The sequence below is a fragment of the Lissotriton vulgaris genome, chromosome 1_1 (genome assembly GCF_964263255.1).
Source record: "Lissotriton vulgaris chromosome 1_1, aLisVul1.2, whole genome shotgun sequence".
Lineage (NCBI taxonomy): Eukaryota > Metazoa > Chordata > Amphibia > Caudata > Salamandridae > Lissotriton > Lissotriton vulgaris.
The window spans coordinates 1,707,162,709-1,707,189,844 of NC_141685.1; the positions used below are offsets into that span (position 1 = coordinate 1,707,162,709).

General features: G+C 42.4%; 1 protein-coding gene across 1 annotated transcript in view; it reads right to left on the reverse strand.

Annotated features, from left to right (window-relative positions):
• Nucleotides 1-26,160, reverse strand: part of KIN (Kin17 DNA and RNA binding protein) — a 149,793-nt gene extending 123,633 nt beyond the window's left edge. Inside the window, exons 1-2 of the mRNA XM_086918961.1 lie at nucleotides 25,913-26,160; nucleotides 10,190-10,284 (exon numbers count right to left, since the gene is read on the reverse strand). Of these exons, the coding sequence (XP_086775087.1) occupies nucleotides 10,190-10,284; nucleotides 25,913-26,026 (209 nt within the window). The 5' untranslated portion in view covers nucleotides 26,027-26,160. The remainder of the gene's footprint in view (nucleotides 1-10,189; nucleotides 10,285-25,912) is intronic.
• Nucleotides 26,161-27,136: the final 976 nt, after the last annotated feature.

The window sequence follows — 27,136 nt, forward strand, 5'->3', positions numbered from 1 at the left end:
TACAATTAAATTTAAGTAGTGTTGTACAGCATAATGAGCAAACTTGCATGTGAAATGTCACTCTGCGCAGGCGTAAAAAACTAATTTTTATAAGGGTATACATTATATATTTCTGATGCCCCATCTCTGGAATGTGTAGAGAACATTCTGGGGATGACTATTATGCAAAAACATTGCAGGATATTCATTTTTAAGTGCCTCAATTATCGAAGTCGAAAATGGGTAAAATTTACTATTTGAAAACAATTCTGCCACTCAGAGCAGCTTTTAAACTGCCTTAGGCTTCAGTAAATGCAAACATTTAAGTATAACACCATCAGCTGACCTCTATACTGCTAGAAAAGTATACTGCACACTTCTTACAATTGAAAACATGTATCAAAAACAGCAGAAGTTATTCTCTTACCTCTAAACTGTGCAAACAGGGGAATAGGTCTGCTTTCCAGCTCTCTTTCTCCATGGTGACTTTGAATTAGGAGAACTGCATGGAAACCCTTGCACACAAAATGGGACAGCTGCTAATGGGTTAAAGGTGGAGTTCTGGGGAGGAGCTATGCTAGCGATCAAGATGGCTGCTTAGGCTCCCGGCTCCGCCGACCTCCGTCTCCTGCCAGATGATCCTGTCATTTATCCTGTCTTTACACCCTGCCTCCGTATGTATGAACCGGACTACAGTTCGATGGTGCCATCCCGAGATTTCTACCGGTTTGGTAGACAGAGTTATATGGTGTTAAAGTTTGCGGCCTAGCCCAGCTTGGAAGCTGGGGTCTCGAGTACTGGCCCAGCCAGGTTCCAGTTGAACAACATGGGCCGTGAGAGTGTGGCAGGGTCCGGTCTATTGCTGTGGAGGTTTTCTTGGCCCGATTTTGATGGCGGTCTCCTGAGTTGGTAAACATCGAAGGAGGGGTGACGATGCACAACTGAGGCTGTGGGCGGAGGTCCCTGACCCGGTGGCCTGGTTAGCCACCCGCCGGCGTTGGCTGGGTTGGGATCTTCGCTTGCAGTGGCGAAGCGCTGATTGATGCCGCTGTTAACATTGAGTTCCCCTCTGCTGTTGGCCGTTCCACTTTTGACTGTTCCCCCGGGGAGACCGGGCTCTATGGGGGACGTGAAAATGGTCGATATCGAGCGAGGAGCAGTGGAGCGGACTGAGAATGAACCGTTGTTGCGAACTGTGCTGGCGGCCATTGGGGCTCTTCAAACTAACGTGGAAGCCCATATTCATAAAATGATAGCCCGTTCGTTTGAAATCGGGCGGTTTGGACCGGTCCCTGTTCCACTACAAGGAATGAAGCAGCTCGAGATACCCACGATGGCCATTTTGATAGAGGAAGCGGGCCCCATGCAACGAGAGGTGTCGGAGCCTCCGGCCGTTGTGATGGCCGATAGGAGCGAGATCGGTGCTTCGAATGGATCGTCAAGCCTACTATCAACGCTGACTGTGGAAGGACTAATCGGTGCACCATTTCCGGAGACTTTCGATGAGAACTGTTTTGGGCTTGAAACCGCGTCCCTCCCGTATCCGCCAGTTCCATTACAATAGTGGAGGAAACAAAGTTGGGAGTTCATGATGTTGAGGAGAGTCTTTAGACCTGATGGAGTTCTCAGTGACTTAAAATCTTTGCTGGATCTCAGTTTGAACTTTGCTGCACTTTTCTCGTATTTTGACTATCCGGTGGAGGCGGCAGTTCGTCCAGAAGGGGTTCGCACGTTCGATCGGAAGGGTCAAGGATGAGACTGATTGACTGGGTTTGACATTGTGGTCTTGATGGATGTGGGATTTGCTACCATGATGCTTGCGGAGGTTGGGCGGTGTTTACAGTTTCCCCTGTTGCGTACTGCATTAGCTTCTTAATAGATTTGTGGATTTACTCTGGGGGATTCTTGGTTCTGGCGGGAGGGAGGGGGGACCCGGGGCACGTACGAAGGCGCCCTCCTCCATTTTCTATTTTGTATTATTTAGTTAGATGGGGCGACAGGCACACTGCTAGTTGGGGTTCGGCGAAAGCCATATGCAGGGGTGCAGGGTGGGGTGCTAGTGTAGTTAGTTTAGCCTGTGGCGCGAATATTTTTGTCATTAATCCTGATTTAGTTTTCTCGTATCTGGGGGCACTACGCCTTTCTTTATCCTGTTCTGTTGGGTGGCGGGGACTGAGTCCATAGCGCATCAAATGTAGCTTAATTGTGTGCAATCAACCATTATTTAACGATCTACGCGTCGATGTTTCAATGACCCCGGCCACTGTTTTTTACAGAAATCCTGATATCTGAAAACGTTTTGCTTATTATTGTAACTGAATGTGATGTCCCAGATACGGCTTTGTGTTATTTTGTTTTATATTTGAAAATAAAGAGAAATATAAAAAAAAGGTGGAGTTCTATATTTAGAAGCCTAGCAGGGATCCCAGAGCAAGGTTTGCTTTGACATTTTGACCTCTGAAACTTTTTGAAAGACGACAGGGGAGAGAAGGAGAAGTTTTACTTACTTTTTTTGGCAAAAACAAGCACTTTATGCACTCATATGATCAAAGGTCAATATAATGGTATATGTGAACTTTGATTAACAGATAGCTTTGATATATATACAGCCCTGATGCTTTTAGTTTGCGATTACTGTACAGAAGCTGAGGCAATGAAATTTACTTTGAATTCATGTGCCCTCATGTTATAATTAGTATACTTGCCAAAGGGATTGGTGGTTGGTTATTCATGTTCTTTAGCTCGCTCAAATGTGCTATTTACCTCCTATAACTTTGTTTATGCTCAGTTGCTACAAATAGGGGTTGATAGTGTTGACAGAAGTGAAATCGGTTTCAGGTTTCCTACTGTCAAAATGGGGGAAGGAGGCTGGCTCCTCTACAAATTAAGGGTAGGCAAAATTATGTTTTCTCTTTTTTTCTTGATTTTTAGCCTGTCTAAGCGGTCTGTGAAATAGCAGAGAGACATTTAACTGGCTATACAGCAATACTGTTTTAAACATTGTTAGCATTATTAAAATGAATAAGTACATATGTTATGTTACTGCCCATCCTGTTTGATGAAATTATGAAAGGATGAGTAGTCTAGATTGCTGTTCCCTTATTTGACCTTTAAGGGGAACTAGATGTGGGTAGTTTTTGTTCTAAAATTCTTAGGCGATAACACCATTATTGTATGTTATTTTCATGATACATAGTTTTGCAAGGGCATTGTTAGTGTTTATTAGCAGTCTGTGTAAATAAACTGACAGTCCTTATTAGAGCTGATGTTGCATAGTTTGGATCATGAAAAGTAGAACGTAGGGAAGATGCCCATGTGATCCTGAGCAAATATTTTTGAAGAAAATATTGTTTTATAGGAGTTTGTTTGTCATAACATGTTCTGCTGGAGAAAAAGTAATTCCTGTTAAATTAGCAGTTTTAGATTTTCCTGTTGCTCCTATAACATGAGAGCATGGTCCTAAGCGTACAATGTAGGTGCTTCTATTAAGAAGAATCAATTTAGAAGTGTCTGCAGTCCTGTACAAGTAGTTTAAAATCTAGGAGTAAAAGTGTAGAACTTTTCCTTTTTTCTTGAGGGTGTTCATATTAGTACACAGGAATACACCAATGTAAGGATTTAGGGTATGTCTGTGTTGTTTTTTCTCTTTTCCTCAGAATTTAGTAAATGAACACAGACTTCCTTGGTTGCTTGGGATTGGGTGATGTATTACTCTTGTCAGTTCACCAAAGAGTTCCTTTTATACTAGCCAATAGGTCCAGGCTGTTGTTTTTTTACTCTCACATAGATAAATGAAGTGGTTCTTGCATGCTTTGCTAATATATGGGGCGTCCCAAGACTAGAAAGTATTCTGAGACTATCCTCTCTGTTGATAGATTGCTTCTGTGCCTTGTCTAAAGACTTTTTGTTCTGTCCACCAATAGATATTTGCTGCCTTACAACCATTGCCAGAGGGGCCCGGACATCAGATTCAGCCTGGGGAGTCAGCACCAGTCCAGCTTGAAGCCAAGGGGAAGGTAACCAGCACAGGCATTGCTGGCAACTAGGACCTCAGTAAAGGCGGAAGCCCTGGGATGAATTGTGTACCCCTGCCACTGTCTTGGGCAAAAGACGGGGTCACAAACCAGAAAGGAGAGATTGTGGATCAAGTTTTTCTGCCCAGCTGAGAGTCACAGACCGACCAGATCGGCGAGGAGGTTTTGCTTGAGGTGACCCCTTTTGAAACAAGGGTTGCTTCAGAGATCCCTGCATCAGGCCTCTGAATCCTGGTCCCAAAGTGAATGCAGGGTTGCTCTTTTGTTTGTCAAGAGATACCTGGGCACACTGGATGCAATGTGTGGCCCCAACAAATAACAGTGCGCCAACAGAGTAATATAGGAGTTAGGGAAGGACTTGAGTTTAGGGTACAGGTGCTGTGTCTGTGGTGCCTGTTAGATTTAAGTAAAGAAAACTGGTGCACTGCCTGAGACACTGGACAGGATCGCTGAGGGCATTTGCTCTGGGGGGGTGATTGCCCTAACCTGAAAGAAGAAACTTTTCCCTTGAAACTGGGCCGTGATTCTTGAGTTGCGAGTTGTGCAGCTCCACCGTGGAAACAACAAGAGCCTGCCTGTGAGGCTCAAACGGACACCGGGAGAAGACTCCCCTCTGGCTGGTTGTACAGCGGCTTAAATTTCCCCAAGGACTTCTTTTTTCGTCAATATTGTACCCCTTTGGACGTCCCGTTTTTAAGGAGGAGCAGGCCTTTGCAGCTCTTCGTCCTAATTCCTATGGCCCTGTGGGATCCTCCTGGTCCCTTGGAGCCAGGATTGTTTTTGTAATAATCTGTTTAGCTGCTTTAATATTCGCATTAGTTTTGTTCATTCTGCACGAAAAAAGTTTTTCTGAGCAATTGAAAAATGTGACTTTGCCCTGTCCTTGAATGTATTAAATTGATGTTCTAGCCGTCATAAAAGGGAACACTGGAAAAGTCTAGTAAAAAATGTTTATTAGATATGTGCTGTTGGCTATTCTGAAATTGAAATGGATTGTCACTGAAATGTTTAGGAGCCTGAAAATGTTTTTACTAAATGGTTCTAGGATTTGCTTTTTGCTTAGGAAAAGAAAAAAAGAAAAAAAACGTATAATTCTGTTTGTGATAAAAGTGATTACTCTCTCCTGCTATCTGTATGTTAATTATGACTCAATGCTACGTTCCCTTTGTATTCCTGCTTATACCTCATATATACCTGCTTAATTAAATGTTTAGAATGGAAAATGCCCACCTATCAATGAATTAGGATATTGATAACATTTATAAAAATTAATGTGCAAATATTTTCTGTGTTTCTACTGGATCATAGGAATGTCTTTAGCTCATGCTAAAAGGACCATCTGTTGAAGATTGCAGGGATTTGTTAGCATGAGCTGAAAGCCATATTGTACTTGGCAGCCATTTTAGATAGCCATGTGCTCGCCATGTGCTGTTTCCTTCTTCCAGAACCTTACACATGCTCAGAGGGGCCTAGCTAGTAGAATGCCCCTGGTCCTAGTATAGAACTGTCAGGCTATTCTTGCTGATGTAGGGAGAAGTAACTCTCCTCCCACTTTGTTGAGCAAGCAAATCTTGTATACCCATATTAGTCATTTTGCATGCTTACATGTGCCAGGACCTCCCCTTGGTTTTATGCGGACTAATGTAACATAAGCATATATAAGGTCCCTGTTTTCTGTACTCCTCAGACTGCCTCATACAGTTTCCTGAGGGTACTGTGTGACGTAGTCTCCCTCATCTGCGGTGAATAAAAGACGTCTTTTATATTACAGCTTCTGTGCCAATCTCTTCTTTGTTGGTTTAAAAGAACCAGGTTTATCAGTGAGACCCCTGAGAAAGTTTCTATGTTCTACACTCAGGGCGTGGATAGAGATGTGTGTATAGAAAATACAATTAGATAAACAATTCACACACATACAACATTCTTCTTGAACTTGTTCGGGTCTTGGTTCCTTCAGATGAAGAGGAAAGGTGCAGATGATGAGATGTGAGTAAATTGACGAGAATATGCCAACTGCTCCATGGTGGTTGCTTACGTGAAGCTCTCCTTTGTTTTTGTGTCTGGGTGTTTTTCGGGTGCACTTGTTGTATCCTCTGGCACCGGCCTGTTGTCATGGTTTCATACATTGACACATACATGGGGAGCTTCTTGTAGATTGGCATTAGACCTTGCCCTTATCGCAAGATTGAAGTGAGGGACCCCACAGAATGTTTTAATGTGATTAGGTATGTGTGATACTCCACTGTCTTATTGTTTCTTTGAGACATCGTGGCAGTGCCATGAAATAGACAGGCCCTGTTCAGGCTGCAATTCGTGGCATCCTTCAAACTGCTGTCAAGAAATCATATAATGTTTTATAAAGACATGGCGGCGTGGTTTGAGCTTAAAAAAGTGTATCGTATTTTTTTGCTTAAGTACATTTCCAATACCACTTGGGGTGGGATCCCATACATTGCACCAAAGCTAGTGCAATTTTGAACCGACACTTTGGGGATGCATATGAGAAACTCGTATATGCAGCGGACTTGTGCAGCACATTAACGTGTTAAATAAAAAGACATTTAGACTAACTAACCAGAGCAAACATGTCCAAACGACAGTGCCCGGCTGCTCCAGCACCAGTGCAATGTAGATAACGTAGCGCCTGGGGTCTAGCTTCTGTGCGTCAACCATAACACCCCTTGTGGTGATGAGTGTCACGGACTAATCTTTATGTGGGAGGCGCGAGGGCATCCCGAAGACGTCACAGATCAAGCACACAGACGTGGAGTTGAAACTGTGCTCGAGAGTGCCTATCAGCAGTGTTTCTAGGCACTTCAGGAGGTGAGAGAGGGCTGCGTCAGCGAGTTGTGTCTCTGCTGAGAGACAGAAGTGGTCTAGCTTATAGGGAGGCGAGGAGATTTTCCAACAGGTGCTTGTCTCAGAAAGGTGGGGCGGGCTGAGACAGAGTCAGTCATGGGCAGCCACCAAGCTGGCTCAAGAGTAAAGTGCTCCGTCTGGCATTTGAACCTGGCTTGCACCTCACATGCTTCGATCCTAGCAGGGTGGGCTCAACCCTTTTCACTCATTAGGTAAATAAACCGGATGATATCAATGCCTGTTATTTACAGTGCTATAATGAAAGTGCCATACTGAGCAAGCAAACATATTTTTTGTGTTTTTTTTTTTTTACATTTTATTTCCTGAACTTTGCTTTTCTCAAGATAGTTATTTTCTTTTATTTTTAATAAACTGTTGAGACTGCTAATAAATCACTTCCTGTGTATGGGACAGGACACACATATTTATCTTAATGAACAACAAGTAAAGGTAATCGAGATGGAAAGACAATGGTTGTTGTATGACTTAAACAGAAGCCCGTGCCCCCACGCCTGCTGCTGAAATACTGAGATATTAGAAAAGCACCGAAAATGTGCAGCACTACAGAGGCGCATGTTTTACGGAATACGCAAAACACAGGAAAAAGGACTTCTCGCAAATAAAAACGTCAATTCATCCTTCGTAGTCTTCCTGCGGTGAGTCTCCGGACGTGCTCAAGTGGTAGATTAAGGGTTATGGCAGTAGGTTGGCATTAGTTTATTGAGGGTGGTGCCTGGGGGGTGTGCTCTGGTGGCACAGTTAAATCCTAGTCCGTGGCCCTAAAACATAAGTTCGAACTCCATCTTCCCACCTCAACAAGTTGTGTGATCCTGAGCAAATCACTTTATTTCTATGTACCCAAACTTACTTCTCTGCTAAAAAATAGTTTGCATAGTGACATTTAATGGTATTTATTTTGTTTAACTTAACCATTGGAATAGCAGAAGCATATATTCATACATTTGTAGACAATGTGATGTCACAGTCTGCCCATAGTGTGCAGATGTTTGTCTATTTGGCACAGTATTTTGTGGGCAGGGCCTTAGCACGTTAAAAGGCTACTGCAGGACAAGGCTTCCACTCAAAGCACCGGGTCATGGTGAAGGGATGCCCCCTGAAAGCCGCACACGCTTGATTTCAGTACTCCTGGGTCCGCCAGGTACTGGCACATCCCAGCCCTACAACCCAGCACTGCTCGGGGGAGCAGTAGAACACACACGACGCACCCCTAAAAAGATGTCAAAGGCTCCTGTTATCGTCCCACTATAAGCACTGTCCTCCTCCTTTCAGAAATACCAAAAACCAGTGGTGTGCGCGCACCACAGAGGAGCGGGGGAGGGAGCGAGGCGAACGCGCGCTGCTGCACGTGCTAGACACGGATGGGAATGGGCGTTGCAAAGGCAGGACATGCGCCTGCCTTTGCCCAATCGCGTGCCTTTTTTTTTTTTTAAACACGCGAAAGTCTGATCACACGCACAAGCGTGTGGTCAGCTTTCAAAACCCCCTTGAAAGAGGTCTAGTGCTGCGCGTGCAATGCTACACACTGCAACGCTAGGCGCGAGACCTAAAAATCACTACTGCAAATTTGTTTAGCCTTCATTCCTTGGAGATTAAAAGTGTGTTTATTGTTTTACTTAGCTTGCAATATTTAAAAATGTACTTAATTGGGAAAAATTAATAGTTTGGGTTTTTTTTTGGGGGGGGGTGGAAATCTTTTTTTACTCCAACACTACAAGAAGTAAGCAATAGTGAAGGCAATACACGATTGTAGGATACATTAGAACCAAGTTGTGTCCACTGAAAACGAATGCTACTATTACAGAATTTAGAAATGGGAGGAGCAGGAAAGTTGTTACTGCTTGCATGATCCCTAAATTAAAGGTTTGGATACAATTTGTAATACTTTGTGTTTTTGTGACTAAAGATGAAAAATGTCAGGATGCTAAGAGTCTTTAACTGTCTGCTTCAGATGGTCTTCTGTGTTGCGTGCAGACTGACATCTTATAGTACACTGGAATCGACCATTATTTTTCAGTATAATTAAATATGGGGTTGGTTATTTCTTAATAAATTATTGGGGGGGCTATAATCAGGAATCATGCTTTATGTTTCAAAGTATTACATTAGTAATCATAAGAGGCTGTGCTTGAATATGTTTTGGTAGTGATGATCTTGTAATACAATTTGCATGACTTTGTTTAACAAATCTATTTCTTAATATCTTAATAAATTATTGGGGGGGCTATAATCAGGAATCATGCTTTATGTTTCAAAGTATTACATTAGTAATCATAAGAGGCTGTGCTTGAATATGTTTTAGTATTGATGATCTTGTAATACAATTTGCATGACTTTGTTTAACAAATCATACTGAACATTAACTTTCTACAAACCCTATCTCAAGCAGGAAATGAAAGTTCAATTCTCCTCTTAAGTATTACTTCTGGTTGATGACCACTGTACAGGCTAGCCAAAACCCCTCCATACACTGAGCAAGTCAGTAGAGTGGTTCTTTTAGATATAGGGGGAGCGGGCAGCTTTGTGGAAGGAATAAAGCAATAAGAGATACCTCTTAACCTTAAATCCCAGGTAAGCAGCTTCTGTTAGGAAACAGATTAAACAGCAAAACACACTAGGGGCATTTGACAATATACAGAGATTCAAAAAAATCCATAAATATGGCAAACAGGCTGATTGTAATTCATAGTCAGACACACTTGCCTATTCAGGGGCAAGATCGAGATAAATAATAGAGTCAGTGATATCCCAGAAGCTTTGCAGCTTTTCCTTTGGTCCACTCTTTTACCCTCGGGGGAAAATACAAATTGAGGTTTTAGAAACGGAAAAATGGTTAAAAGATAGTTTATCTTTAATTACGTTGTACTATAAGTATTTGTGACTTCCAACCCACTCTATTACCCATAGTTAGGCTGTCAAAAAAAATGTCTACCATGGCGGAGTCTCATCAGCGGAGAACCATTCAAATTATCAAAATTGAGGACTCTAAATTAAGGAATATACACATTCATCATTTCCCGTTATTACCAGAGTACTACAAACAATTCCAGGTTGTGTAACAGTAATAGCAGGGTCTCCTATGGATTGCCTGAAATTTCTACACCAGACTTTGATGCTGTAGTCGGGTAAGGGTCATAGCCCAAAATCTCCAGAGATGTTTTAAACAATGTAGAACTGGTAACACCACATATTCCCGAAACACCGTATTTCACAGGAAACTATACTTTGATGCTTAATTTTACAAACCTATGTTTACTTAGCATGAACATTCCACTTGTTTTGCACACAGCATTACTCACTCTGAAAAATAGTCCATGAACTGCTGAGGGTCTTCCGATGCAAGAAGTAACTGCCTCTGATGGGATTCAGACATGCAATGACATTTAAATCCATTCTATAAAGAAAAGAAGGCTGTTTAAAAAAGTTCCCCTTAAACAAAACAAAATATTTAACTCAGTATAGTGATCACGAATAAGACAGAGCAGACCAATATTTAGGTAATATGTGGTGCTGTCTTTAAAGAAACACAAAATCAAAATTGAATCTTTCCACACAAGGATGCATAAGGCAAGCGGAGTACCAATCTGTATGCACATCTGGATAAGATTTTACCTCCTTTGTTATGCTTTTTATTGCAAATTGTATCCCTCATCAGAGCACTGAAAGCAATAACTATGGAGAATGCTGTGGTGCTTGAACTGAAGAAGGGAAAACGAATCAAGGAATTAAAGAGGTGCTGGCAAGAAATTTGGAAAGGCACTGCAGGATGAACTTCAGATGCTGATCAATAAAGGGGTAGTGAGAGAGAAGACTTTCAGGGTAAGGATACTCGTAAAGGTAAGGATCTCCCCATAAAATGTTTTTCTCTCCGGCATGGCCAGCCCTGGAGATGCAGTAAGGCAGGAGGCTGTAGAAATGTTTGTGGTGTAAGCAAAGATTTATGCACTCAACACACTGACAACACGTTTGGCAACCAATGCAGTTTTTAGGGCTATGTGGATGTTATCTCAGTAACTTAATAGTAGAAAAGACAGGTAAAATGTGCTGTTCTTTGTAAAGCTGTGGGTGGTTGGGATTGATGGCACCGACACATGAGGATAAGCAAGACAAAATGCAATTTTTGCTCTGTTTATTATTTATTATTATTATTTGTAGGGCGCAGCCAATCATCCCCAGGAGGGATCTCTCAGCGCCTGGGTAGCAGACAACATATTAAGAAAAGATCATTAAAACAGCCATGTTTTAAGCAGTTTCTGTGCCAGATTGGGGCAGGTTCGAATATCATCTGGCAGTTAGTTCCAACTAGATGAGAGAAAGCACGGCGCCCATTTTGGCTTTCCTGATTCTCCGAGTGCAGAGCAGATTTCAACTGCTCTATCTCAGTTGGCGCACGAGAATGTATGGTTCTAATTTCTTCCTTAGATAGGCAGGACCCATCCCATGAAGTGATTTAAACATTAGACACAAGAGCCTAAAAACTGCTCTTTTCCTAATAGGGAGCCAGTGCAATTGACGCAAAAGGGATGATGAAGAAGTTCGAGCGGGTTTGTTGAGGGCTCAGCGTGCTGCTGTATTTTGGACAACTTGCAACCTTGATAGTAGATCTTCCCTGATCCCTACCAATAGCGAATTACCATTGTCTAGTCTACTGACTAGAAGCGCCTGTATAAGAGTTTTTCTGGCAGAAAGGGGAATCCAAGGGAAGATTTTTCCCAGCATATGCATCGTACCAAAGCAGGTGCCCGAGATGGTTTTTACATGCTCCTCCATGGAGTCTGTCATCAATTTCAATGCCCAGATTCTTCGCCCACTTTTTTGGTGTAGGGGCTTCCCCAAGTTCTACAGGCCACCAGTCAAAGGTCCATAACTCCTCTGCTTTCCCAAACAGTCGAATCTCCGTTTCATTGGAGTTGAGCTGTAGGAAGTTTTTGCTCATCCATGTGGCTATTTTTAGCATACAGTTCTTAAATGTTTCTCTCGTCTGGGTGGCATCCTTCTATTTGGGGAATAACACTTGCGTGTCGTCCGCATACAAGATAGTATCGAACCCACAAGATCTAATGATGGTGGCCAGGGAAGACACGTAGATATTAAACAAGGTGGGACTTAAGATGGAACCCTGAGGTACCACCTTGTCCACTAACGCGGCTTGTGACATAAATGTGTCCAATTGGACACATTGTGTTCTGTTGGTCACAAAGCTTTGCAGCTATTTTAAAGCCATTCCTCTGACAACAATCTCTTGTAGCTTATCAAAATGGATTCTATGAGAGATGGTGTTGAAAGCTGCCGACAGATCAGGAAGAACTAACATAGTGGGAGTTCCTTTGTCCAACAACATCCTTATTGAGTCTGTTACTTCGGTCAATGTGGACTAAGCTCTATAACAGGCATGAAATTCTGACTGAGAAGGATCAATTAGGTTATTTTGTTCCAAATAGTCCGAGAGTTGTTTATTAATCAGAGTCTCCATAATTTTTTAACAGCATGGCAGAAGAGCGATAGGCCTGTTTTTTGTAAATTTGAAGGGTCGGCTGATGCTTTCTTCAGTCTGCTTGATTTGAGCCTTTTTCCACTTCAAAGGAAACGTAGCTGTAGCCTAAGATATTTTACAGACTTCCATGATAGGGTTAGACAAGGCTGGTGAGAGATCTGAAATAATAAAAGGAGGGGCCAGGTCTGACGGGGAGCCTGATTTTGTGTGCGCTAACAAAGGCAGTACTTGCTCAGAGGTGATATCTGAGAAAGACTGTAGGTAGGGCAAGAGAGGATCATCCAGGGGCAGTGCAACCACCCTGAGAGCCTCTTCTGAGCCAAAGAAGTTATAGATTTTGTCAATCTTGTTTAAAATGATTGGCTAAGTCGTCACATAGCCTTTGCGTCGGCGGGAGGGAGAAATTATTAGCTCTGGGATTGGTGAATTCTTTAATAATCTTAAATAATTCTTTAGAAGAGCTCTTTGCTTTGGAGATTTGCGTACCTAAATGCGATCTCCTGGCTATGTTACAATTATTTACGTAGCCTCTATGTACTGTTTCATATGCCAATTTATCCCCCTCGAACTTTGTTTTCCTCCATTTCCTTTCACTAATTCTACATGTAGCTTTTTCTTTCTTAAGGCTCTCTGAATACCATGGGGCTGGAGCAGCCCTTTCCCAGATTGTGACTACCCTAAGCGGGGTGATGGTGTCAAGGGACTCCATTATATAGGCCTCCACTATTGCCAATGCTGTGTCACTATCCGCACAGTTGTTAAGTGACGGGGTAGAGTACGCAACGCTAAATGCTACTGGTGTCACTTAACTCCAGGATCTATGGGAACTCCTACGGTATTGGGGCTGGCTTACTGGTTTCGGAATAACCAAGGAGAGAATCCAAGTACCAGATGGTCAGCCCAGCTTAGTGCCAATGGAGGTTCTACTATTAGATCCTGAATGTTTGTAAAAATGGTGTCTAGAGTATGTCCCGCTATATGTGTCGGGCTGTGTATTCTAGGGAAGAGGCCTAAGGACTCCACAACTGCTGTTAAACATACGGAGTCCTGGTTGGAAGTGGTATCTAAATGATGGTTAAAATCTCTTACAAGTAGGAAATTATCTGCTTGCAAGGTGTCAGGGGAAAGACTTTCCAATAATGAGGTGCAAACAGACTTTTTACTTTCCCCAGGGGGATGGTAGGCTACAGTTACCATCCACCTTATGCCATGAGCAAGCTCCAGCCTCAATACCATTAGCTCCATGCTAGAGATAGAAACAGTGTCCAAGATTTTAATATGATTGGATAAACGAGTAGCTATAGCCAGACCTCTTCCTCTCTTGCCTATTCTGTCTAATCTGACTACTGTGTATTCTGCAGGGAGAGCAGTTGCAAGCGCTGGTGTAGATTGTTTATGCGGCCAGGTCTCTGTGAAGAGGCAAATATCAGGTTTTAAATCATCCAACAAATCCCAAATTTCAGCTGCATGCTTAGGGATGGATATGACATTAAGGTACAGGCCTTGAAAGGTGTTCAGATATTCATAAAGGTGATCACGGTGTCATGATATGATGGGAGTCATCATAATGTCATGGTCACACTGAGTTTCAGAAGGGAGGAAAGTTTTAATTAAATTACTGCATCAAGGTTTCTCTTTCCATAATGTAGTCTTGGCACTTGTCAGAGAGTCAGCAAGATATTTTGATCTACAGATGGCTTCATGAGTAATGGAAAGAAGTTTCAGAGGAAGTGTGCTGCAGTTGAGGAATGCATTGACAAGCTGCATCTGGATAAAAGCATTTACTAGATGATTACGACTGGCAGCTCTTGTTGCAGATGTCTGAAACAAAAGCAGATTAAGAGCAAAGACATTAAAGTATTTATGAACAGGTAGAACAACGGGTGTGATAAGAGCATGTGGTACAATGCTAGGGTTCAAAGTAATAGTTACCATTGGGGATGCACTGTTGCATCAGAGGTAATCAATTCTAGAGAAGCTGAACCTCAGCAGGTCCTTGCTACGGTAGAGAGAGTGAACAAACATGAAGGCTTTTTACTAGTGCCTTGCCAATTTTTGTTTTATACACTGGACCTTCGGATCATGCATTTATGCAGCTGCAGAGTTTATAGCAGAAATGATGTGACCCCCCTCAAGACTTTTATCAAGTCAGGGAAGGAGGGAAATGAAACAACATGACAGAGAGAACACATTTCCCTTAACTACCACATGATTTTAGTACAATGGTATTTCAGATAATCAAATATTGGTGACAGAGGCTCATCAATAACTTACATTCTTTCAAAAAATATATAATTTATTTCATTTCTGTAAATATAAATTCCATTAGTTTGCATCAATTAACATTCCTTTGTCAGTTCTACATACAATACAAAATTACCAATTTTTATAAAGACAAAACATTTTTTTAAATAGTTTTCTGTAAAGAGCATTAGGTCGTCCGCATAAAGCGCCACCTTTTTGACCCACTCCTGATGTTTAAAGGGAGTTATTGATTCATTATTTCTTATTGTGTCTGCCAAAGGTTCTATGTACAGATTAAAAAGCAGGGGAGACAGCGGACACCCTTGTCTTGTTCCTCTTTGTATCGCGAAGTTATTGGTGAGACTCCCGTTAATTAAGATCTTTGCTCTTGGGTTTCTATAAGTCTCTGTTATCAAATGACTAAAATTTAGACCAAGGTTATATTTGATAATAACTCTATTTAGAAAGGACCAATTGACCCGGTCAAATGCTTTGGGAGCATCAAATGTTACTATTGTAAGGGGGATTTTTTCACTAGTTGCTATATCAACTGCTGCAAAAAGTTCGTGGGTGATTTCTGATATTTGCCTCCCTTTTATGAACCCCTTTTGGTCCGAGTGTATCAGATTTGGCATTACCAAAACCAATCTCCATGCTATTATTTGTGTGAAAATTTTGTAGTCACAGTTTAGCAGGTTTGGCAGGCGTACCTCTACAAAATACTAATTAGAAGCTGGATTTACAAGATTCTGTGGACACCTATTATCTTATAGAGCTGTATAATTTAAAAAAAAGGTCAAGAATCGTGTCACAAGAGGTGATTACAGAAATCTCAATAGATCTCAGCAACAATCTACAAAGGGATCGTAAATCAGAAGACATACACAATATGAATACCTAATCCTATAATAGGATTACCTGATTAGAATCTTTCCTGAATCTTCAATACTTGCTCTTCTATATCCCCTGGATATTTGGGTTGTTTTATTGGAAGTGGTCCTGAAGAAGGTGGCCTTGCGCCGCCGAAATGCGCGTCAACCAAGTGCGGGGTCTCACATTGATCTTGGAGACCTGTATTCATGATTTTACCTCGTTGTTTCAAATGGTGTGGTAGTGTATGTAGCTAGAGTGAGAATGTTGAGATTGTTTTGAATGTGTGTAGATGTTGGTACTTTCTTTTTCTACCAGGGGATTAATGAACTATGTATCAATTCAAGTAATTCAACCTTATATATAGTCATGATTTATATGCACTTTATTATGCTTTTCTCTGTTTACACTATTTAAAAAAATGTTTTGTCTTTATAAAAATTGGTAATTTTGTATTGTATGTAGAACTGACAAAGGAATGTTAATTGATGCAAACCAATGGAATTTATATTTACAAAAATTAAATAAATTATATATTTTTTGAAAGAATGCAAGTCATTGATGAGCCTCTGTCACCAATATTGGATTAATTATCTGAAATATCATTGTACTAAAATCATGTGGTAGTTAAGGGAAATTTGTTCTCTCTGTCATGTTGCAGCTGCAGAGTTTTCATAATCAAGAAGTGGTCTATTTGCTGCGTTCTACAGCATATGTTGCATAATTTGCAAATTTCACAAAAAAGGTTTTCTAGCTCAAGCGGAGCAAAAGTTATCCAGCAAAAAGCGCCTCCCGTATTTCTGAGCAGTGGTAAATCCCTCAAATGTTAACAGGCCAGCTTTCATTTGCGGATTGCTGAACTGTGGTGTTATAGTATACTGACGAGAAGCACCTTTGCCTGAATGGTATTAAAAGTTAAAATAAAATAATGCTGCTACAGATTGTGCTGAATTGTGCTGAATAATCTGCCTTTCCTTGACACATACTTTTGTCAACAACGCAGCATAATTTGGTCATCCAATGGCGCAAAAAGTTCCAGTGGCCCGAATATACATAACAGTTCATTTGTAAAATTCTAGACTTCTAGATTGCAGCCTTCAATGTCTCGTGGTAAACTAGACTATTGACATATTGTTGGACAAGGTACTAAACGAAATTCAACGCTTGAAAAGCCACATAAACTTTTCAAAGAGTTGAATTTCCCTCAGTACCTTTTAAGAGTGCTTAAGTATAGCTTCAATGCTTTGAAATATCAAATCAAACATCTGTATGCCATTTCTAAACCTGCAATTTTTAAGACGGGCTATGGCATAAAGGGTTGGGGCACGTCATTTTCCTGTCCATCCAGTATATGAAAATGACAGTATCGGAAATTAATTTTACTAGCATATTTAAGCTAAGAGAAGCTACCAGTAGTATTTTCAGGTACTATGGCATCCTACAGGCACCAACTTTTTAGCAGCGACTTGCCCAGGACTTGAGATGAGCTGAGCTTATCCATTGTGAGGGGACACATTATTTTGACACACAGTATGGAAAATGCACGGTTTGGATACTTATATATAACATAACCTATGTATTTGTGAAGCGCACTTTAACCCAGAAGGGTATCTCAGAGCTGAATAACAGATGTTTATTGTCACCCACCTCAATGGGATATTGATTAAGGGTCTATGTTTATGTTTATAAGTTCAGACTTTCAAGTAAGATAAGAAAGAGAACCTATCTGCTCAAACATTTAGGACAGAGGAGAATGGAACGTTGTCAACTTTATTTTAAGATAGGTTGTTTCCCAACTCAATTTTACAAATGATGTGTACCAAGATATATGGCTTTATTGAACAATAAAATAAAAAAAATCTGTGATGCATATAAATGAAGATAACAGACTACTTAAACACCAGAGCCTAGAATAGGAGAAGAGTAGCAGGGTTCAATGCAACAGGGTCTTAACCAGGGAACAACTGATTCCCATGTGAAAAGCGGACCAGGCTTCAAAAAAAATGTCTTCTCTGCTTCGGAGATCACGAAGCTACAGACCGAGCAAGTAGAAAGGTCACAAAATGGTGATTGGTATAGTATGATTTAGCACATCTATGGGGACCGGATAGTGGGGACCAATTTGCAAGACCTCCCTAAACGGGGATTGTCAAACACTTAAAAGAGCGTGGATGAAATGAATATAGTGGTTGGGAGATGTACAGAGTGCGGGAGGAGGCAGCCGAAAGTGAAACAAACAACTCACTTAACATTAAAAAAGGGACACAATTAATATTCCGGAGGCTCTAATTATAGGGCTAATTTTGAAGTCAGCTTTAATTGTGCACATCCATGGTCCGCTTGAAATACCTATTATTAAAAACCAGTCAGCTTTGAGCGCTTCAGAGTTTGTTTGTTTTAAGCCATGTTTCACAGCAGCTGGTGTTCAAGTGCAATATGGTAAAAAAAAAAAAGCAGGGGGAAACAGCACAAGGGAGGAGAGGGAGGGGGTAGCACGAATGGACAGCTGGATATGGGTGTATGTTAAAAAATTGTGGGGGGTTACCCAAATTACCCTCCTTTAACTGGGTAAGGAACACAACACTTGTAAGTACACAAAATGGAAAGGAAGGGTCGATATCTATAATATTTTATAGTAGGGGGACTACCAATTCTCCTATAATAGGGACAATGTCCTGTAATTCAATATCGTGCTTAAAAGAGGCAACGATCACATACCATTGGAAACATGATTACATATTTTAATTATAGTAATCCAGGGAGATACTTCATCCTGTTTTATCACACCATTTTCAAACATACAATATACACATATATACACAATTTCAAAACACATTCAACAATTTTCATCTCACTCCTCTTTTTATAATGTGTCAACGCTGTCGAGTTTCGGCCTCCAGAACAATCTTGGCCTCCTCAGGGCAGGGTGAGTAAAGGACTTAAGCAACACAAATCTGGGTGCCTAAGCTCGAGCCAGGACATTCATGTGTAAAGCACTTCAATGTAACTAATACGGCTAGTGGGACGCACAACTATACAGGTCAAAAGCCACTTCTTCCGAAGTCAGGAATATTTTTTAGACGAGCCGTGAGTAGATCACTCTGCTAAATGTGAAATCGATTTCAATAGTTGGTTTGAGGCGTGTCCCGATTACGCGGGACGCTGTGTTTTCCAATTAAATGGTGCTCTAGTGATCTACTCACGGCTCGGCTGTGTGTCGAAACGCGTCGAGTCAAATATATACTTTTCCTGAATCAAAAAAATCCTGAGTATGACCTTTCCTTGCGTTGCCTGCAGCACAAGATATTCACACACACATGGAATAATATATATATATATATATATATATATATATATATCAACACATGAAGAATGCCGCACTCGAAAAAGGGATGATTACTTCCATTTATTCACCGAGTGCATTTATCACTATTTCAACCAAACTGGTCTTGCTCACCATGAGATACCTATCTACCTATTTATAGAATATTCTTATTTTAATACAGAAAGACAAGATCTCGGTAGTCTACGTCCCACTTTCTTTTTAAAGTCTTCAATTTATTCATAAAGTAAAACTTTATCTCAAACCAGTTTACAAATCAAAATGCCCATGTATGCTTCTAGATGTGAGACACTTTAAAATCCCTACCACTACCGAGTCCTAAGACATGACTATTTTGTCATTATGGTACACTTGGTTCCTCAGTTGTAGAAAGTATATTGAAAAAAAAAGTACACAATAGAGATTTTTGGAACTGAATAACTACACCAACCCACCTCGCCTCCGCTGAAATAGTTTTTCTTATGAATATTAAAAGTTCAGTGTAAATATGTTGCCTTATGGGGATGTGGCCTAGTTAATTTAGTTTGGTGCAGGAGCCCTTTTGTAAGGCACAGACACCTAAAAACAATGGTATAGAATACCTCTAAACTAACAGCGAAAGTAAGATCAATTCACATATTTATAGCCTCACATTTATGGTGTCCGAGTGAGCTGCCCTCAGTGGTGTGGGTGTACCGAGGTATGGGTTTGTTGATCACTGTTCTATATGGATTGATAATGAATACCATTAATGATCATCAGCTCAACTTAAACATGGCTGGGGTTGTTTCCGTTCAGAGGATACATGTGCCAGTTTGCTGAGCAGGACAGTCCATATTGGAGAACAACCAATGCTAATTTGTTTTTGATACAGACAGGCTACAAGACAATGCTAGGGAATGCACCAGAGTTTGCATGTCATTTTTTTTGTAGTGTTACCCCAGGGTATTTCACCTTCTTGTCAGTACACAAATGCTCTGTGCACCACTGATGCTACCTATGCAATCAAAATAACCATGTTGATTCACATGTGGCCTCATGTGTGACATAAAAAATTACAATACAGCATGTCTACACCTCTCTTTGCCAATCTTGCCTTCTACAATCAGTCCGGTCGATCAAACTTCGACACAGGTAACTCATGAGACCATCTCCACAACCTTGCATAAATATTTGCTTTCTTCCTGCCGAATGCCCCATTACACCGGCGACCCAAAGTGTGTCTAGAGACAAAAAGAATACAAAATGCACGCCGAACATTTAAAATAGCAGTATGAATTTGTTTATAGAGCCGGCAATGTATGGTTATGCTTACACTGGGCATTCCATTGTGCCATAGTTGTCTTTATGTAGCATTTTTGCATTGCTGCATCGGGAGCCTAAATAAAAAATGTGAGTATGGCTCGGAGCAAGTCTGCATGTACGACTCGTTTACTGGGGAGATAAATTATGCATAGGGTGTTTTCAGATTTTGCCAAACAGAATGGACATACTGGGGTTTACACTGAAAATTGTTCTGTCCCTCTAGTATGTCAACCCCAAGAACAAGTAGTGTTACCGAGCCTCCACAGACAACACCAAAACTAGACCCAGGGAGAGAGAGAGAGAAGAGAGAAAGAGAGAGAGAGAGAGAGAGAGATAAGTGCTAGCTGGGAGGAGAGGAGAGGCCTGGGCGAGTCACAGATGACTTAGTAGGAAAAAAGGGTTACATGGGAACCGGATCAGTATAGGTGACCCATACAGACACAGAACCAAGTTAGAATAGGAACAAAGTCTCATAAACCAACACTGAAACAAGGGGAAGGCTCAACTTGGTCCCACCAAATTGACTAAGAACTCTTAACAAAGAGAGTACAGACTTGACCTTGGCCATAAAAAAAACACACCACACCAAGTGCAGACTTCAGCATGGTCACTGCAATCCTACAACAAATAAAGTGCTGTGGTATTCTGGGTCAAGTGCATCTATCCGGGTGCATGGTAACTGGATGATGCTCTAAAGCAGGATTCCAGAATGGTGTGGCTGGGAGTCAGTTGAAGGGAGAAGCTGGAGAGATAAGATGTATCTGCTTGTCTTACAATAAAGACTACTTTAATTATTCTACCTGGATTATTCATCATTACAAGTGCAAATCAATTATGAGGCATCATAAAACCACGTAAGGCTGAATGCAAACCCGAACTCAATCATCGCAAACTCACAATAATTAAGGCACAGACAGTTCTGACCCTGTTCATTGCGAGTAAACAATAACCCAAGTACAAAAATAACCCTGGACGTCATAAAACACAACAGAACAAGTGCAGACATGAGCCTTGGTCACAGCATTGCCACAAAATGCAGATCAGAGCGTTATCATAAAAAACAATTACCGCACCAAGTTACAAAATGCTAAAAATCTGCTCATATCCCATAACAAGTTACATATAGATGAGACGGACAACATCGCGTCCAAATTTAAAGAAACCAAGAACATGGCTGTGTAATGCTTCGAAAACAAATGCTAAATCAAAACCGTATCATCTTTCGCTCTAGTATTTAAAATATTCGACATGCTGTTACATGTGTATCCAGTTTAGGTTTTGCTGAAACACTTCTTGTTTACACCAAGGTTATGGAAGCCTGTAAAGTATCCATACTGTTCCAAACGAAAGTTGGAATGGTAGTAGCAGTCTCACTTCAAATGCCCCCATCATTGTAAACTACAGAGCTCTCACGTGTTTTGGGTCCAAGCATGAGTAGCTCACCGAGTGAAAGATTTCGTTTTGGAGGACCTGAAGAGCCTTTTTAGGTCTCGCCTGTCGATGCGCATCGAGCAAGCGAGACTATGGGGGCTCATCCACACTTTATCTAACTTGCAAGGAATCGTGGCGATTCCTTGCAGTGCCCGTGACTTTTAAGCTCAATGCGCATGCGCATTGAGCTTAAAAGCGCGTGCACATGCCCCCAGCCGCCTGCCTTGCCTACTCTCCCGCCCCCTCACTTCTTGATTGCACGGCCGCTAGGCCGTGCCTCCCCTACTCTCCTCCTCCTACTCTGTCTGTTCCCGCACTCCTCCCACACCCCCGCTCCGCCCCCTCCCCTGCCTGCCATGTCGCGTCGCGTCGCATTTCTCCTCCCCCCTCAAGTGCTTCGAAGATCAACATTTATCCTCTTAAGAGAATGTCTGACCACTGGAAAATACAAACGAAAAGACGCGCTCCGTCTGTGATTCATTTTAACTAAGTGGTCTTGTAAGTTCAGATAGACGGTAAGCGAGAATTAAAAAAACAATAAAAAAAATGCTAAGAGGGAAAGTAAAAATGTATTAAAGTTGTTGCAGTATTATATTTTTCAAGATATTCTAGTGGAAGCTCACGTTTGAAAGTACGGTGCATTAAAACGGTTAAGCTGCAGCAGTGCTGGTTTGCCTTTTTCAGCCTTAGAAACTGAAACACGTCATGACCACGCGGCCTTTCGGTTACATTTCAATACTTCGCAAGAACATGCACGGCCGCTAGGCCGTGCCTCCCCTACTCTCCTCCTCCTACTCTGTCTGTTCCCGCACTCCTCCCACACCCCCGCTCCGCCCCCTCCCCTGCCTGCCATGTCGCGTCGCATTTCTCCTCCCCCCTCAAGTGCTTCCAAGATCAACATTTATCCTCTTAAGAGAATGTCTGACCACTGGAAAATAGAAACGAAAAGACGCGCTCCGTCTGTGATTCATTTTAACTAAGTGGTCTTGTAAGTTCAGATAGACGGTAAGCGAGAATTAAAAAAACAATAAAAAAAATGCTAAGAGGGAAAGTAAAAATGTATTAAAGTTGTTGCAGTATTATATTTTTCAAGATATTCTAGTGGAAGCTCACGTTTGAAAGTACGGTGCATTAAAACGGTTAAGCTGCAGCAGTGCTGGTTTGCCTTTTTCAGCCTTAGAAACTGAAACACGTCATGACCACGCGGCCTTTCGGTTACATTTCAATACTTCGCAAGAACATGCACGGCCGCTAGGCCGTGCCTCCCCTACTCTCCTCCTCCTACTCTGTCTGTTCCCGCACTCCTCCCACACCCCCGCTCCGCCCCCTCCCCTGCCTGCCATGTCGCGTCGCATTTCTCCTCCCCCCTCAAGTGCTTCCAAGATCAACATTTATCCTCTTAAGAGAATGTCTGACCACTGGAAAATAGAAACGAAAAGACGCGCTCCGTCTGTGATTCATTTTAACTATAACGTGTTATTAACTATCTGAAGTTTTAAAAAACTACAGGGGGTTGAAATGTGCATCTCTGCGCAGTACTAAGTGGTCTTGTAAGTTCAGATAGACGGTAAGCGAGAATTTAAAAAACAATAAAAAAAATGCTAAGAGGGAAAGTAAAAATGTATTAAAGTTGTTGCAGTATTATATTTTTCAAGATATTCTAGTGGAAGCTCACGTTTGAAAGTACGGTGCATTAAAACGGTTAAGCTGCAGCAGTGCTGGTTTGCCTTTTTCAGCCTTAGAAACTGAAACACGTCATGACCACGCGGCCTTTCGGTTACATTTCAATACTTCGCAAGAACATGCACAGGTGGAACTGCTAGCGCCTAGGAAGCCAAACTCCTGGGTTTGAAAGTGAAGGTTGCCAAGAGATGCTGCCGTATTATATGTAGCAATACAATTCTATTATTGTCACAAACTCAGGGGCTTTAATGCATCCATTCTAGACAGTCTCGCGCGCGGATCGGCAGTTTAAAGAACATCCCTTCCTTCGATACAATGCCATCCAGATCGGATTTCTCACGGGCTACCAGGGGCCTGACATCACTTACTAAATGCGCGTTGCCAACTCGCTCCTTACGCACCACGCATCCTAGTACACGGAAGCGCTGATGCAGCAGCAGAGAAAGGGTAAACAATTCCACGGGATCACGAGCCAGCGAGCTCCAATATAAACAGGCCCGTCCACCAACCGCCAGGCCTCACCACTACAGCGCACGTTAAGTAAGCAGCGGGCCACCCTTTTTTTTCAAAACTGTTTTACACTTCAAACCGAGTGAACCACTCCATGCTAGGCGCCCAAGCGAATTACACGGAACTGCAAGGTGCACCAGAGGCGAACCCCACGCATGTGTTGGCTTCGGTCTAGAACGAGTCCACGCATTCATTTTCAAAATCTGTACACTGCTTCACGTGGTGGAGCGGTGGTCATCTTCAGCCACGGAAAAAGAAAGAAACACTGGGCAAGCCAATGAGTCTCGCCCGTCTAATGTGAGATCAGAGCAGTTGGCTTTGCAAATCTTTTCTGTAAAGCATTGTTTACAAAAAGTAAAAAAAAAAACATCAAAATACTGGAGGAAAGAGAAGAATTTTTATGGCCTGTCAATCTGTACATTATATTCAATGTTGTAAATCTTTCTAAATGGCATAGCTTATTTTTCTAATACTTTTCGCTCAAGAAACTTTAAAGAGAATTTAGAAAGAATGAGGGAATGTCCGAACATAAAATGAAATGCTAGCCAAGGCCTAATTTACTTTCTGTGGTATTGAGCCATTTGGTCCTCTTCACCCTCAACCCCTCACCCTCAATCCCTCACCCTCACCCTCACTCACCCTCAACCCCTCACCCTCACTCACCCACCCTGACCCTCACTCACCCTCAACCCCTCACCCTGACTCACCCTCACTCCCCCTCACTCCCCCTCACTCACCCTCACTCACCCTCAACCCCTCACCCACCCTCACTCACCCTCAACCCCTCACCCTCACTCACACTCACTCACCCTCACCCTCACTCACCCTCACTCACCCTCAACCCCTCACCCTCACTCACTCACCCTCAACACCTCACCCTCAACACGTCACTCACCCTCACTCTCACTCATCCTCACTCAACCACCCTCAACCTCACTCACCCTCAACACCTCATCCTCAACCCCTCACCCTCAACACCTCACCCTCAACACCTCACCCTCAATACCTCACCCTCAATACCTCACCCTCACTCACTCACCCTCAACGCCTCACCCTCAACCCCTCACTCTCACTCACTCTCACTCACCCTCACTCACCCTCACTCACCCTCACTCACCCTCACTCACCCTCACTCTCACTCACTCTCACTCACTCTCACTCATCCTCACTCACCCTCAACACCTCACCCTCACTCACCCTCACCCTCAATCACCCTCAACGCCTCACCCTCAACGCCTCACCCTCAACCCCTCACTCACCCTCACTCTCACTCAACCTCACTCACCCTCAACACCTCACACTCACTCACCCTCACTCACCATCAACCCCTCACCCTCACTCACTCACCCTCAACACCTCACCCTCAACACCTCACTCACCCTCACTCTCACTCAACCACCCTCAACCTCACTCACCCTCAACACCTCATCCTCAACCCCTCACCCTCAATCCCTCACCCTCAACCCCTCACCCTCAACCCCTCACCCTCAACCCCTCACCCTCACTCACTCACCCTCAACGCCTCACTCACCCTCACTCTCACTCACCCTCAACCCCTCACTCACACTCACTCATCCTCACTCACCCTCAAACCCTCACCCTCACCGTCACCCACCCGCAAACCCTCACCCTAACTCACACTCACCCTCACTCACCTTCACCCTCACTCACCCTCACTCACCCTCAACCCCTCAATCACCCTCAACTCCTCACTCACCCTCACTCACCCTCACACACCCTCACTCACCCTCACACACCCTCACCCTCACTCACCCTCAACCCCTCACCCTCACACAGTGCAATAGGTCTCAGAGCATTTGAGTTACAGCTTTTAGAATTGTTTATGGCTTTTTTTATTTGTAATTCTTTAGCATTGATAAAGATTTACAAAAAAAACCCATAAACAATTCTAAAAGCACTAACTCTAATGCTGCGAGACCTATTGCATTTCCAATGCTTGTTTCAGGTTATAAACTTCGCGACTACAAGTCTCACGGAACATTCAAGGATAGACCCGGAAAGCCGGACAGTTCTACTATATAACGAAGAGTATTCAATACCTACACCACTTTATTGTATACCAAGTTTCACATATGAATTTATAGAGCTCTAACAACAGATGCCCACTCCTCCCCGCTTGCCAGCATCATCCCAGCCACCTACCTCGTCTCTGCACTGCTTCTGGCACATTTGGCAGTACCAGCGCAACTTCTGGAGCCCTTTAGACTTGATACGGTTGGCAATGGCCTTCGGGCTGAGAAAATCAGCCTTCCCCATGGTGCAAATCGGGATAAGCACAGATCAAGCGAAGAAAGAGATTTAGACACGAAGACAACACAACAATAGTCGGAAAACAGGAAGCCAGAAAATACTTCCGAACGCTCACAGTAGGTTTAACTATTACCATAGAGAAAGGACTACACAATTGAAGCCTTCGCGTTAGACATTGAATAGAGCGGCCATCTTTGAATCGAAGAATTTTACATTGACTTCACGTTTCATTAACAAACTTCGTACCTTAAAAGAATTAAAATGCAGTGAAATTATATTGTTTTACAATTGTATACCATTATAGGATTTTGTTTAAATGCTTCGCGAATAAACAAGTAATATTGTAGTTTTAAATATAATGTACTATCGCTTGATTAAAAAAATCAGAGAAAGACGTTACCGAAAGTCTTTACTCTTTAGAAGGAACTTTCATATTTTTGATTTGTTTTCCATGTACATCGATGTTGATTGTTATGGGGTCATGGCTTCTATCACATATGTTGAACTGCCAAGGAGACAGTAGTAGTCCCTCAGTATAATTCCTGCTGGGGCTGGATTAGGATAATATGTGCATAGGCTCGTTAGGCTTTGCCTAGAAGGGTTTCGAAAGCACTCCCTACACCTCATAATTACTTATACAAAAGTAGGCATGGAGCAGGACCCCGTAGAGGCACAGGGTGCAGGGGTGCAACACTCTGTCAATACAGCCCTAGTGAGAGCTATTGAACCAACTATGCCTAGCAGCTGTTGTGTGTGAGTTAGACACAGAAACACCATTTAGGTATAAAAGCTACTTTTTATTAACTAAGTAAAAGGGCCCACAGGGAGCCAGCGGAAAGGACGCAGTCACTCGCAGTGCGGAAACAGCAACTGACAGATGACAGCGGTGACGTCACTTATGTAGTCCTCGAACATTCGGAGATGACAGAGAGTGACGTACAACCATAGAAATAAAGAACATATTCGTAAAACATGAGATTGAATAGGTTTCGCTCGCCGTACGCTTTAATGCGAAAACAGCATTTACGAACGTGTGGGATCCCCTGCTTATTATCATTGTTTTTGCCGCAGTTTATTATCTGCCCTATAATGCAAACTATAAACTGGGTACGCTAC